Below are 16,542 nucleotides of genomic sequence, written 5' to 3'. Positions count from 1 at the left end.
ACATAAAGTAAGGCATTTTTAACAGCATGTACCTGTGTATAACACCAGCTTTCTGCTATAGGACCAGTAGACATATCTCCAGAGAGAGGTGGGGTGGGTTCCCGAGACATTGCCACTTTATTGCAGTCTTCTAAGATTTATGCAATATCCCACACAGTTGAGTACTTTACTACAAAGAAGAGAAGTTTCATTTACTAATCAAAAAGTTTAACTGACTGAATCAAGAGGGAAGAAGCACATGGGGGTGGGGGTGGTGAAGGGGAAGTTGGGATGAAGTGAGAGAGTAGCACTGACATATATGCACTACCGAATGTAAAATAGATAGCTAGTGGGAAGCTGCTGCATAGCGCAGGGAGATCAACTCAATGATTGGTGGTGACTTAGAGGGGTGGGATAGGGAGGGTGGGAAAGAGTCATGGGAGGGAGAGAATATACGGGGACATAAGTATAAATACAGCTGATGCATCTTGTTGCACAGCAGAAACTGGCACAACAGTGTAAAGCAATTATACTCCAATAAAGAGCTTAAAAAAAAAGAGGGAAGAAGTATTTACACAGTTATAAAACAATTACTTTCTCAAATTACATTATGAGGAACTGTGAGGATTTCATTTAAATTAATGAAAATAATTTTTAAAGAAATAAAACCATAAGCCTTTATGCCATATAACACATGAAATCTGAATAAAGTTAATACTTAAGATTTTATTTTACAAAGGCATACTTTCCAAAATTGTCACAAATCAAAAAATAACAGGGCTTCCTAGGTGGCGCAGTGGTTAAGAATCCGCCTGCCAATGCAGGGGACACAGGTTCGATCCCTGCTCCAGGAAGATCTCACATGCCACGGAGCAACTAAGCCTGTGTGCCAAAAAAACAAACAAAAAATAACATATAGCTTAATAGTAAGATCAAAAACATAAAATCACAAAACAACGTGGAAACAACTGACAATTAATATCTCATTCACCTTTCTTCACTTTCCATTGACATATTTATGAAAATCAAAAGGGCTACAAAATTAGAACAGCCCTGGAAATGACAAATATTACTCATCTGTCAGACCCCAAAGTTTTGAACAACTAAAAACACAGAATGGGACCTAAGAGGCAATGCTGAAGAATTATATTCCACAGAAATCTACTTCTATCTCAGACACACAGGTTCTCTGATAAGATTTTGTCCCTATCAGAGTATTCCCTACCAGACAATATGTACCATCTCATAAAATTTCTGCCCAATTAGCTGTTCTTGAACTACATCCATTTGGACACATAATTAATCATCATAACCTGGCCAGGACATTAGTGACTAGATGGTGCTTTGCAACTTGGAAAACTTTATAAAAGAAAGAAGCAAAATCCAAAAGAGCTACATAAGTACTGTACTTTGCAGGGGTATGGGTGGGGGTATTTCAAGATTACATTCCAGTACAAGGAATCAAATCTGGAGAACTCTTTTTTTCATTTAAGAATAATTAATGAGTGAAGAAAAGCACATGAGTCCTATAAAAAGAAACTACTAAGGGGAAAAAAAGGGAAGGACTTCATTCAAAATGAAGAAGAAAATATTTGCTCTGTGTCTACAACCAATGAAACAATAGTATGAAATAATAAAACAAAGATTGAAGAAAGCTACCTGAAAGACACATAAAAAACAAAAAGATCTACAAAAGATATGAAAAAACGCCAAACTACAAATGAAGACGCACCTTCAAAATCTCTACTAGAGATAACCAATAAAAATAAAAAAAACAATCTCAAGTATCATGTCCGATTAAAGGAACAAAAACCAAGATGGCCCCATTTTCCTCCTCATTGTTAAATACATATGGAAAACAGGATTAATTACGATAGAGTTCTAAGGGGAAAAGGGCTGTAACAAGGATTCTACACTACATCATGTTTTTATTCCTTTATGATTGGATTGTTTGTGTAATTTCCCCCTTTCAATAATGGTATCTATACTAATATACTGACCCAAATGTATTTAAGTAGGTTCCTCACACACAAGAGTTCCTATCACATCATGTACTTCCAGCAAGACACAATGAACTAGGGAATCAGCAAAGTAGCCAGGCAAGAAAGTCAGGATGATAACACTGGGAATGTTCTACTAGGAGCACTTAGAAGTCACAATCAGCATTAAAGGAGAGGTGAAAAAAAGTGGATGTCCCTTAATTAAGTAAGAAATAAAGGAGATAAATGGTTGAAGAAAGGAAGAGTGCCTCAAAGAGAAGTGAATACACAATTTAAGAGCATTGTACACTGTCACTTCAACAAGAAATATTCACTTCTACCTAAAAATTAGGTACTGCTCTTAAGTACCTCCAGTTATTTTCAGTCACTTTTATAAACCACAAATAGTTATTTACATTTGAAAACGGGACAGCAAACACGTTGTTTTAAAGATGCTGGTTCCCCCTCCATATTTAAAAGATTTACTGAGGTATAATTTACACATCACAAAATTCACTCATTTTAAATATACAGATCAATGATTTCTAGTGAATTTATACAGTTGTACATTCATCAATATAATTTCAGAGTACTTCCAGCATTCCCAAATGTCCTTCCCACCCCCCAAATTTAGAGAACCACTCACCTGCTTTTCATAGTTACACCTTATCTGGAAAGTCCATGTAAACAGAATTGTACAACATGTAGTTTTATATCTAGCTTCTGCTTTTTCCCCTGAATATGTATTACAGTTTCTTGTTTCTTTGCATATCTCATAATATTTGGCTGAAAGCTGGCCATGTTAGTTAACATACTGTAGCAACTCTGGATGCTGATTTGGTTTTCTATGGGTGGTTGTTTTTTTGGAACTTGCCAGAACTTAACTGCAGTATCTATCTCCACCATATTGTATAGCTGCTGATATCTGTTTGGCTTTTTTATTCTTAACCTTTTTGGCCTGGTTAGTAAAGCTGCAGCTGTCCCAGCCACAGGTCCTCCCACTCCCTCCTGGCCCCAAATCAACCCCCCCCCACCAATCTGGCAGCACAGCTGCCGGTTTTCCTGGCTAGCCCCAGGCTAGTAGAACTACCACTGTAGTATACTGGGCTGAAGTTGGAAATAGGAGCAGAAACACGAGTTGGGTATTTCTCTTAAGTAAATTCACAGTTAATAAATGTACTGAAAGGGCAATGATTATCAACTTACCCATTAGGAATATGTGAAAGAGCCCTGTCCTAGTCAATACTTTTGCCAGTGATTCTGAAGCAAGCTAATACAATAAGCCACCATGACCAACCTCAAAAACAACAAACCAAGAGAGGTATTTGCAGCGCATATAGCACACAAAGAGGAAAATTTCTCTAATATATAAAGAATTCCTAAAAATTAGAAAGAAAAGAGTGAAGAATACAAATAACTCACAGAAAAAGAACTTTACTCATAATTAGAGTAGTATAAATTAAAACTAAATTAAGCTGTTTTTTAACCCAAAAAAGTGGTGAGAGTTTAAGGATAGGCACTCTCATACATTTCTTGTGGGAATATATGTATATAAATTGTAAAGTTGTTTTAATAACCTCCCTTCTCATTTTTTATGGTGAAATTTCTGGCAAAAAGGAAGGGAAATGATGCTAATAAATAAGCTACGAATTTTGTAAGTATAAAAATGCCGATAGTGTTATCTGATGTCCATGAGAACCAATTATATGGTTTCTATCAACTAAGAATGATTTCAAAAAAATTCAGAAAAAGTTAGTGAGATGAAAGAAGCAATTTGCAGGAGAACAGCTAAAAATGGGGAGAGTGAAATTTAACCTCATCTGTAATCAGTAAAGTATAAAAGAATGCATACCATTTTTCACTTGCAATATTTATTTTCAAAGATTATTTTAACCTGTCAATTTCAATAGCCAGGAAAACTGCAGAGAAGCAGATATTACTTTATTGGCAAATCTTTTCCGTAGGACAATTTTACAATGGGTATCAAAAGAAATTTTTTGGTCAGATTCATCCTGGAAATTCGTCTTGGGACAAGTATTACAACTGTGGGAAAAGATAAGTATAAGCATAGTATGTTTTGTGATCTATTTATATACATACAACTATGCAACCATTAAGAGTGTACTAAATTTTCTTAATGACAGAAAAAGTATTCAAAATATGTTTAAAGTAAAAAATTAGACAGAGCATGCCTTAAAGGATCTCACTTTAAATAGCATATACAGGCATACCTCAACATATTGAGGGTTTGGTTCCAGACCACCACAATAAAGTGACTATCACAAAGTGAGTCACGTGAAATTTTTGCTTTCCCAATGCATATAAAAGTTATGTTTACACCATGCTTTAGCCATTAAATGTGCAATAGCATTATGCCTAAAAAATGTACACACCTTAATTAAAAGATACTCTATTGCTTAAAAATGTAACCATCTCCTGAGCCTAAAGAGAATCATAATCTTTTTGTAATAGTAACATCAAAGATCACTGATTATAGATCAGCATAACAAATGAAAAAGTTTGAAGTACTTTAAGAATTACCAAAATGTGACAGAGACATGACATTAGTAAATGCTGTTGAAAAAATGGCGTTAGTAGACTTGCTTGATGCAGGGTTGCCATAAACCCTCAATTTGTAAGAAGTGCAGTATCTGTGAAGTACACAGAAAAGTAAAGCACAATAAAACAAGGTATGCTTGTAGAGTACGGGTGCATAAAGAAAGACAGACTGGCACACAGACACACTGAGTTGCATTTTGGCACTGATAACGCTGCTAACATATATATGTAAGTATTAACAGAGGCTCTCTCTGGCTGGTGAGATTTTCGCTTATTTTTGTTTATATTTTCTAAACACGTTATTATGTTTTAATTAACAGAGATACAAGTCATTATTTTTAAAAGAAGTAAAAAATCAGTTATTTGCATGCTCATATCAGCCCACAGAAAAAGTGTGTGTGAGAGAGAGAGAGAGACTTTCCAAGTAGTAGAGACTGAGAGACGTTAGGTCAAAGATAGTTAAGTCAAAGCAAACTTTAACTGTAATCTTTAATACTTAAGTTTTTATAAGAAGATGATAATTTAATACTAGTAAAATAATAAAACGTAGGTTTAAAGAATCTAGAGAGTAAAGAAGAGAAAGTTCTTTAATGCCTCTACAAGAGTTTTTACCTTGACTAAGTGTAACTCACAACATAATCCATATATATAAGATGTTTGTCTTTTTTCCAACTATTCCTTCAAATGATGTAGTTAATGTGATGGGGGTAAGAAGAATGCTTGTGAGCAGACTGCATTTGTGTGCACTTACAAGACATTATGTACCTTGTTTATTCTTCCACAACTCTAAGAGATGGATGTTAATAACCCCATCTTAACCATGAGAAAATGATTAGATGGGTTAGAAAGCTTACTTTAGACTTTATTAATCAGAAAGTGGCTGAACACAAATTTGCCTGGCTCCAAAGTCTATACTCTTTCCATAGACTAATGCTGTTGCTCCTGACATGATAGAGCTGAAACAGCCTTTAACTTGTTTGGTCCAACTCTTATAGTTGAGGACCAAGATGAAAGAAACGGACTAGACTAGAAAAATAAACTGCCTACGTTTACACTGCTTAAATAAATATTAGAAGACGGACAAAGACAAAGATCTCCTAATGTCCATTTCAGTGCTATTTCCAGTATTTATTTTCTTTTCCTTCTCTTCAAAAGTTAAAAAAAAAAAAAAAGATAGTGGACCATCAACTACATTCAAGACCTTCAAGACTTCCTATTCTTGTTTTTGCAAAAAAAGGCTTGCAAAAAGAGAGCACAACTAAAATAAAATCTAGAGAATAATTGTAGACAACCTACACAAATTAACAAGTAAAGGTTTCATCCATATTCTAAATATGTTTCTTTTAAAAATTTTAAGTGTGATGTTTTATATCTTTAAAAAAGACATTAGAATAAACACATACGTAGTTTTCCACTTAAAAAAAATGTTTGAGTGCCAGATTTAATGTTTTATGTATACATCACAGACACACTCAACTACATAAATTCACCAGAAAAAAATGTCAAATATCCAGAATATATATAAAGAATCATGTTGAACAACCATCTTCCCACCATCAAACCCCTCCTTTCTACCAGAAGTTATATGCTTCCTAAATTTGCTGGCAAGGAATTTCTTCACCTTCTTGTGTATCTGTGAATCCCTAAACTTATAAAGATAGAAATTTACAGACGTAATAAAAATATATGCATGTAGACCTCACTGAAGATGGCAAAGTGGGATGTGCTTTGTGCAGGCTGGTAACCTTCCTGAAGGATCAGCTTAAGGACTTTGCCTATGTCTCACCTGCCTTGGAGCTCCCCCAGGGTAGAAGCAGCACTCTGAGTGGCAGCATTTGTCAAAACCATTTAAAAGCAAATGTGTTACTCTACCTGTCTGAAATGGGGGAAAGTGCTGGGACCATGAACAGCCAGATAGGAGTCCGGCAGAAAGAAACTGAGAAAGATACTTGGGAGAAAGGGGCTTTTAAAAGCTCCCACACATACAGGGGAAGTTAGAAGGCCATGTGCATACCTGAGTCCAAACACATCCTTGGAAAATATGTGAGAAGACCCTAAGCTATCACTATGGCTGACCTTTAGGTGTCACGAAAGCAAAAAGTGAAGACTAAGGCAGAGCTGTAAATGGCTAAGCACTGAAGGAGTGCTCCAAAAAAAAGGCCAATTTCTACAAAACTAGAAAAGTATTATTTTTGGGTCTGTGTATTTATGGAAATTAAAAATAAGTTGAAATTGAAAAGATGAAAAAGATATTCCATGCGAAGAACCTCTCAAAAGAGAGCTGGGTGGCTATAGTAATAAGACAAATGGATTTTAGTCAAAAATTATCACAAGAGACAAAGAAGTACAGTACCTATGATAAAAAGGTCAACCATCAAGAAGATTTAAGAACTATAAACACAGATGCACCAAAAAGAGCTCCAAACTATATCAAGCAAAAACCAATGAAATTGGAGAGAAACACACAATTCTTCAATAATAGTTGGAAATATCAATACCCTTTCAATAATACATAGAACAACCAGGAAAATGATCAATAAAGAAACAGAGGACTTGAACATCATAAAACAACTAAACCTAACAGACATTCACATGTCACCAGCAGAAGAGAAATATATATTCTTTTCAAGTGCACATGGAATATTCTCCTTTTAGACCATATGCCAGGTCATAAAACAAGTCTCCAACAAATTTTAAAATACTGAAAAAGTATCTTCTCTGACTGCACTGAAAATAGAAATCAGTAACAGAAGGAAAACTGGAAAATTAGCAAGTATGTAGAAATTAATGCATTCTTATACCACCAATGTGAAAAACAAAACAAAACAAAACCAAAAACAGAAGAAAAATTAGAAAATACTTTGAGACAAAAGGAAGTGAGAACACAATGTACCAGAATTTATAGGATGCAATGAAAGCTGCAATGAAAGGAAAATTTCTAGTTGTAAATACATTAAAAAAGAAAGAAAAACCTCAGATATACAATGGAGAAAAGACAGCCCCTTAAGTAAGTGGTGCTGGGAAAACTGGACAGCTATACATAAAAAAATGAAATTAGAACACTCTCTAACATCATACACAAAAATAAACTCAAAATGGATTAAAGACCTAAATGTAAGGCCAGACACTGTGAAACTCTTAGAGGAAAACATAGGAGGACACTCACTGACATAAATCACAGCAAGATCTTTTTTGACCCACCTCCAACAGTAATGCAAATAAAAACAAAAATAATCAAGTGGGATCTAATGAAACTTAAAAGCTTTTGCACAGCAAAGGAAACTATAAACAAGGCAAAAAGACTACCCTCAGAATGGCAGAAAATGTTTGCAAACGAATCAACAAAGGATTATTCTCCAAAATATATAAACAGCTCATGCAGCTCAATATCAAAAAAATAAACAACTCAATCAAAAAATGGGTAGAAGACCTAAATAGGCATTTCTCTAAAGAAGAAATACAGATGGCCAAGAGGCACATGAAAAGCTGCTCAACATCACTAATTATTAGAGAAATGCAAATCAAAACTACAATGAGGTATCACCTCACACCAGTTACAGTGGACATCATCAGAAAATCTACAAACAATAAATTCTGGAGAGGGTGTGGAGAAAAGGGAACGTTCTTGCACTGCTGGTGGGAATGTAAATGGATACAGCCACTATGGAGAACAGTATGGAGGTTCCTTGCAAAACTAAAAACAGAATTACCATATCACCCAGCAATCCCACTACTGGGCATATACCCAGAGAAAACCATAATTCAAAAAGACATATGCACCCCAATGTTCACTGCAGCACTATTTATAATAGACAGGTCATGGAAGTAACCTAAATGTCCATCAACAGAGGAATGGATAAAGAAGATGTGGTACATATATACTATAGAATATTACTCAGCCATAAAAAGGAACGAAATTGGGTCATTTATAGAGACATGGATGGAGCTTGAGACTGTCATACAGTGAAGTAAGTCAGAAAGAGGAAAACAAATATTGTATATTAATGCATCTATGTGGAATCCAGAAAAATGGTACTGATCAACTGGTTTGCAAGGCAGAAATAGGGACACAGATGTAGAGAAGAAACATATGGACACCAAGGGGGAAAACGGGGGCTGGAGGGGTTGAGGTGGGATGAATTGGGGAGATTGGGATTACCATATATACATTACTAATAAGAAAAAACCATCAAATTGTACACTTTAAATATACGCAGTTTATTGCATGTCAATTAAATTCTTAAAAAAAATAAAAAGAAAAAAGAAAAATCTCAAATTGAGATAACTTTACACCTTTAGAATCTAGAAAAAGAGCAAACTAAACCCAAAGCTTGTAGAAGGGAAGAAATAACAAAGATCAGAAGGAAGACAAATTGAAATACAGGATAGAAAAAAGAAGTCAAATAAAACAAAAGTTGATTCTTCGGGGGAAAAAAAAAATCAACAAAACTGAAAACTCTTTAGCTAGACTGACCAAGAAAAACAGAAAGACTCAAAGGATGAGAAACAGAAATGAAAAAATTGGGACATTACTACCAAACTTTTAGAAATAAAAGGATTACAGGAAAATATTGAGTCGTAAACCAACAAACTAGATAACCTAGAGGAAATGGATACATTCCTAAAAAATGCAAATTATCAAGAATGATTCAAGAAGAAACAAAATCTAAACTGAGTCTCATACCAGTAAAATGCTTGAATTAATCAACAAAGAAAACCCTCGCTGCATGACAGCTTGAGTAACTCCATGCAGTTGCTCTCCAGTTAAACTGGTGAAAATGATAAAAGAACAACTACTTAAAGTCTCTGGAAAAGGTCCTGGAAGCACAGAGCAAATGAAGAAAGAAAATCTACTAGGGACTGTAAGAAAAATGAGAATTCATGGTGTTTGAACCAGGACCTGCACTTTCCTCCATCCTTGCAGCTCAGGGAGTTGGAAACTACTCCAGATTGGTTTAGCCAAGAACACAGGGCTCCCTCATCCCCCATGGAGCTTGGGTGTCCATCTTACTGGGAAGAACAGAATATCAACACTTCCCATGCTATTGCTGAAGCTAAGTTCCCAAGTGAATGTGCCCAAGAGACGGGGGAACTGGAGGGTGGGGGGTGAGATGCAGGATCTACCTTGGGTGTGGTGCTAATGTGGCACTGACTGCTATTGCTGCAGCTTGTAAGCTGGGAGTTCTGTACTGGGAGAACCAAGCCAGGAAGACCTAAGGATACCAATTCCCTCCTCTACCTCCATTCCACCAAGTGCTCAGCTCCTAGAGCAGAGATATCACTGGGAGAGAAACACATCATTGAACTCACTCAGAGTTACTGACTGTGGGCAAACAGATAAGCTTCAAACCTTTTCCCGGAGAAATAGTGATTCATTTGCAAGGCAATGAGCAAGGGTACTCTGAAAAACAGTAGAGGTCCTGGTGAAAGGCAACTGAGAGGAGACTGGAAGAATCTTTGGATGTAAAAGCTAAACTAGGCTGGTTTGTTTGCCGGAGAACAATGGAAACAACTAGCAGGAGCCTTCCTGGGGTCAGAACAAATCTCAAGCACTGATTTAGGAAACTTTTCCTCCAAAGGAACTCAAATTTGATTAGCGTGTGGAACAATTAATGTCTTAGGCAATTGCTAAAAATTACAGAGCAATTAGCCTTATATTAGTGGACCACAACAGTTCTAAGTCGTCAGGGAAAGAGACAGTCAAGAATCCTGCCAATACCATTGTCATCCCAGGGTTAACCACTGGAAAACCCAGGGCTATAACCCTAGAGAAGTAACATTGAGGCTGTGTGTGTGCGCGCGTCTGTGTGTGTGTGCTGGGGGATGGAATGCGGGGGGTGGGTGGAAGGAGAGAAAAATGGACTCTACTAAAATAACCCAGTAAGTCACTAAACAAATAAACAAGCAAGTAACTATAATATGCAATGGAAGGGAGAAACCAGCTCCAAGAATTTCGAGCATTATATAAAATGTCCAGTTTCAAACATAAAATTATGCAGATTTTCTCTGCAAAGAAACATGCAAAGAAACAAAGTATGATCCATAAAATGGTAACAGAAACTGTGTATGCAGGAGACGTTGTATACATGTGTAAAGAACTAAAGAAAACTGTGATTAAATAATTAGAGGAAAGTATCTTGACAATGCCACAAAAAATAGAGCATATCGATGAAGAGGTAAAACTAATTTTTTTAAAAAAAGGAAACTCTGGACTTCAAAAGTACATTAATTGAACTGGAAGAATGACATAGGGGCCATGTTCATATATAGCAGATATGAACTAGTAGAAGAATTACTGAATCTTCTGAGAGGTCAATAGAGATTATGCAATCCACAGATAAAAGAATGAAGAAAAATGAACAGAGACTAAGAGATATGTGGGACCCTATTATGTACATTGACATACACATAATAGGAGTACTAAAAGGAAAAAAAAAGACAAAATGTAGCAGAAAAAAAAAATCTTCTAAGAAATAATAGCTCAAAACTTCCCAAATTTATTAAAAAACAACAATACATACACATTTAGGAAGCTCAAGTAACCATGTAGAATACAGGCAAAGAGATCCATAGATACATCATAGTAAAAATGATAAACCCAAAGACAAGGAAAAATTAGTCACTAGGATGGCTATGCTACAATTAAAAAATGGAAAATTACCAGCATTGGTGAGAATGTGGAGGAGTTGGAAACCTTGCATATTGCTGTAGAAACAAAATGGTTCATTTCAGCTAATGTGGGAAATTTGGCAGTTTCTCAAAAAGTAATTCCATTCCTAATTATACATCCAAATAATTAAAGACAGGTGTTCAAACAAAAACTTGTACATCAATATTCACAGCAGCCAAAAGTTTACTCATTAATAATTCAAATGATTATCAACTGATGAACGGATCAACAAAATGCATACCCACACACAATGGAATATCATATAGCCAGAAAAAGTAATGAAGTATTGATATGTGCTATAACATGGATGAGCTTCAAAATATCATGTTAAGTGAAAAAAGCCAAACACAAAAGGCCACACATGATATGATTTCATTTACATGAAATATCTACAATATGATATTACATAGTGGTTGCCAGAGGCTAGAGGGAAGGTGAAAAATGGAGAGTAAGTGCTCAATGGGTATGGAGTTTCCTTTTGGAGTAATAAAAATATTCTGAAACTAGACAGTGGTGCTGGTTACACAATACTGTGAATGTAGTATAAATACCAATGAACTGTATACCTTAAGACTGCTGAAATGGTGAGTTTTGTGTTATATGAATTTTACCTCATTTAAAAAAAATATACACACGTACATGTCCATATCTACATATACACACATTTCTTTTGTGATTAAAAATAATGGAAGTAATTACAAAGTCTCCTCTGTAACTGTTGATACTAAATTAGCCACTATTAGAGAATAAAGTACTAAAGAGATTTTTAATAACTCTCAAGAGAGCCATTTTCAACAACTGTGTAGTATTCCTAGTGTGTTAGCTATCAAGCTTCCAGACTAATGGAATATATAAATTATCCGGCAAAGTTCAGTTGCTTTTTTTTTTTAAATCATACTATCTGAGGAATATTATCAAAATTCTATCCAGTTATACAATGAGACTAGCATATTTACGAGCTACCTCTTTTGTACTGTCATCTGTAATCCGCACAAGTCTTCTAGGAGCTATCTTAATCAAATGATATTAATCACAAGATTTTTATTAATTCTTCCAAGTAACAAAATGTAAATCACGCCGCAACTGTGAAATATTACCATATTTATCCTAAAAATTATCAAACTGCTTCATGAAGTTATAACTGAAAACACTGAAGTGAAAGCAATTTTATATATATCTTGACTATAATTACATAATAAAATGAGTTAACATGTAATTTAATATATAGTGTTCAACAGTTTTGCTAAGACTTATCAGGAAGAATAAAGATAAAATAATAACAATACATGTATCATAAACTTCTTAAATTACTTTAAATTGAGCACATGATAACTTCATGGAAGTGCAATAAACATTTATTATGTGCTTAGATATATTGTACATGCTAATAAACCCTGAACTACTACAAAGATGAATAATATATAGTCCCTGCTTTGGAGAAGACTATAATGTAGTAGGAGAGACAAATACATACTAGATTACTTTCAATATGGTAATATGATAGAGGAATGTACAGAGTAATAATGAAGCATTTTCAGGACAGGAAGAATGCCCTGAAGATGGTCCTTGAGCTGGATTCTAAAGGAAGCAAATTATAGGAAGACCACAAACTACAGCACAGATCTTAATAGCAAGGGTTCTCTGTACTGAGACCAATGTGAATCACTATTTTGTCATGAATTCTGTAATCTTACAGATACTGGGCCTTTCCTTTGTCTATTAAAGATTATAATACCTCATTTCCCTATGGTTGGTAAGTGGATAACGTGAAATCATATATAATAAAGCGCTTACACTTAGCACAATGTGATTACTAGAATAGACACAGAGCAAGGAAAACTTGTACAGGTGACATCTGAAGACAAGTAACTTGGGCAGTGGTGGTAGGGGTGGTAATAACCAAGATAATTAATATATACAAAAAGTACTTAGAGACCATCATGGGGTCTTCTGCTTCTGAGTATGATGAAATAGATGGCAAGTGAGCTAAGTTCTGCTGTGCAGAAAAACCTGGATAAAAATAAAATAACTATCTATTTAAAGGCATTTAGAGCTACTCAAGCAATCAGGACAGCAGGTCGCAAGATTCCAGAGAAGACAGAATAATCTAAAGGTAAGCTGATAGACTGAAATACTTTTTCTCTAAGAGCATTTGCTGATTCTAACCACAATGTAGAGTGAGAATCCAGGCTTTGTCCAGGCTGAGGGCTGCCAGCCAAGAGGCAGAAATATCAGTAATGATTTTGTTGGCCCCATGGGGTAGAAGATAAAAACAGGTACCTGATGGGCTAAGATTCTGATGAAAAGCGCCCTTTAAGATTTCTGTTGAATGCTGACCCTGCAAGGAGCCCAGAAGTCTCCAAAAAGCACAGCAAAGTTTTCAAATATCTCATATTGCTGAAAAGACAAGGATTACAGTTCAGGATCTGCCAGAGAGAGGGGCCCAAGAAAGAACATCAGGCTCTTATTCGGAAAGCTAGGCTACATGAGAAGAACAAACCACACATACAAACTGCCTTAATTTAGTCTTGACTGACATCAATGCCTGACTAGCTCGAAGTTATCAGCCCCTCTGCTTTATACTTAAGAGAGGAAAGGATGAACCCTCCATGAAAGAAGATATCATCTGGAACCTTTACAATTTTCATAATGGCTAGTAATTAATACCTCAGGCTGCCAAAAGACAGATAAATAAGACCCAAAACTAGGAGGCAAAATACCAGGCAACCGACAAGGACCTACAGAACCTTCAGACATTCAGAAGCCAGAAGACAAAAAAATTCAAAATAATTGTGAATAATATGTTGCAGAATACAGGATAAGATGGGGGGAAAAGTTTTATCAAGAATTTAAGTCCTTAAGAAAGAATCAGTGGAAACCCTAGAACTAAAAAATAACTGAAATTAACAACTTAATGTGTAAGTTTAACAGCAAAGGATAGGAAAAGAGATCTTTGTAAAAGGTCAATAAAAGATATTTGTATTGAAGAAGAAAAAAAAATGATGGAAAATGCAAAAACCTAGGACAAATGTGAGAGTGAAAGTATAACATATGTGAATAAAGTTGCAACATTTGAAAACATAACTGAGAACTTTCCAAAATTCATCAACCAAACAAAAACTAATGTCTGGTGGGGCTTAAATATATGTACAATTAAAATGCATGACAACAATAATGTAAAGGCATGGGGGGGGTAAATGTAATAAAAAGTGTTCTAAACAAACAAAGTGTTCTAAGATTCTAGCATTCTTGGGGGCAGTGGCAAGCATAAGTATCGGTATTAGCTATAAGTCAATGAAAAACATTGTAATCACTAGGGTAACCACTAAAAGAAAAATGAGACAACATAACAAATTATAATAGATAACAAAAAAAGGAGAGGGCAATACAGAAAAGAAACAGTAAGATGGTAGATGATAATAAATATATAAATAATTATTTATATGTAGATAGGCTACATAATGCAATTATCTGACTGGATAAAATAAACAAATCCCAAAGACATAACAATTAAGTGCAGTATCAGATCCTGGAATAGTAAAAAAAAAAAATAGTAGTGGGAAAATTGGTAAAAATCTGATTCAAGTCCTCACTTAGTATTACACCAATGTTAATTTCTTAGTTTCAACAAGTTTAATATTGTTATATTATTTAATATAATAACAAGGTGTTTACATTTAACTGCTGTTTAATATGGGTTTTAATATGGTATTAACATTATGGGAAGCTGTATGAGGGGAAAAAAATGTAACTACAGTTGACCCTTGAATAACATGGGTTTGAACCCTGTGGGTCCACTTATATGCGGATTTTTTTCAATAAATACTACAGTACTATACGAGGGGCAACTGGTTGAATCCTCAGATTCAGAAGGAACTATATACACACATATATATATATATATATATGGGGGGGTGTGATGGAGGGAGAGCGTCAAGAGGCGAAGAGCTGGTGGAATCAGGCTCCCTGACTTCAAACTATACTACAAGGCCACAGTGATCAAGACACTATGGTACTGGCACAAAAACAGAAACATAGATCAGTGGAACAGAATAGAGAGCCCAGAGGTAAACCCACGCACATACGGGCACCTTATCTTTGACAAAGGAGGCAAGAATATACAATGGAGAAGACAGCCTCTTCAATAAGTGGTGCTGGGAAAACTGAACACAACATGTAAAAGAATGAAATTAGAATACTTCCTAACACCACACACAAAAATAAACTCAAAATGGATTAAAGACCTAAATGTAAGGCCAGACACTATAAAACTCCTAGAGGAAAATATAGGCAGAACACTCTATGACATACATCAAAGCAAGATCCTTTTGACCCACCTCCTAGAATAATGGAAATAAAATCAAGAATAAACAAATGGGACTTAATGCAACTTAAAAGCTTTTACACAGTAAAAGAAACCATAAACAAGACAAGAAGATAACCCTCAGAATCAGAGAAAATATTTGCCAACGAAGCAACGGACAAAGGATTAATCTCCAAAATACACAAGCAGCTCACGCAGCTTAATATCAAAAAAGCAAATAATCCAATCCAAAAACGGGCAGAGGACCTAAGTAGACATTTCTCCAAATAAGACATTCAGATGGCTAACAAACACATGAAAAGATACTCAACATCACTAATCATTAGAGAAATGCAAGTCAAAGCAACAATGAGATATCACCTCACACTGGTCAGAATGGCCACCATCAAAAAATCTACAAACGATAAATGCTGGAGAAGGTGCAGAAAAAAGGGAACCCTCCTGCACTGTTGCTGGGAATGTAAATTGGTACAGTCCCTATGGAAAACAGTATGGAGTTTCCTTAAAAAAACTAAAAATGGAACTACCAAATGACTGAGCAATCCCACTACTGGGCACATACCCAGAGGAAACCAAAAAGAAACATGTATCACAATGTTCACTGCAGCACTATTTACAATAGCTGGGATATGGAAGCAACCTAAATGCCCATCAACAAATGAATGGGTAAAGAAGAAGTGGCACATATACATAATGGAATATTATTCAGCCATAAAAAGGAATGAAATTGAGTTATTTGTAGTGAGGTGGATGGACCTAGAGACTGTCATACATAGCGAAGCAAGCCAGAAAGAGAAAAACAAATACCATATGTTAACTCATACATATGGAATCTAAAAAAATGGTACTGATGAACCCAGTGACAGGGCAAGAATAAAGATGCAGATGTAGAGAACGGACTTGAGGACAGGGGCTGGGGGGCGAAGGGGAAGCTGGGACAAAGCGAGAGAATAGCATTGACATACATACACTACCAAATGTAAACTAGATAGCTAGTGGGAAGCTGCTGCATAACACAGGGAGATCAACAC

At 35.5% G+C, this 16,542-nt stretch overlaps 1 protein-coding gene across 2 annotated transcripts in view; it reads right to left on the bottom strand.

Moving 5' to 3' along the window:
* The window catches only part of SPOPL (speckle type BTB/POZ protein like), a 63,531-nt gene that overhangs the window by 18,991 nt on the left and 27,998 nt on the right, over positions 1–16,542 (bottom strand). Inside the window, exon 2 of one of the 2 annotated variants that reach the window (XM_057746307.1) lies at positions 33–169. The exons of the other annotated variant lie outside the window; for it this stretch is intronic. Within the exon in view, the coding sequence (XP_057602290.1) occupies positions 33–110 (78 nt within the window). The 5' untranslated portion in view covers positions 111–169. The remainder of the gene's footprint in view (positions 1–32; positions 170–16,542) is intronic. 2 annotated transcript variants of the gene reach the window in all.

The sequence above is a fragment of the Hippopotamus amphibius genome, chromosome 8 (genome assembly GCF_030028045.1).
Source record: "Hippopotamus amphibius kiboko isolate mHipAmp2 chromosome 8, mHipAmp2.hap2, whole genome shotgun sequence".
Lineage (NCBI taxonomy): Eukaryota > Metazoa > Chordata > Mammalia > Artiodactyla > Hippopotamidae > Hippopotamus > Hippopotamus amphibius.
Note: the sequence above shows the minus strand (reverse complement) of the source record. Positions and strands in the feature narration are given on the sequence as shown.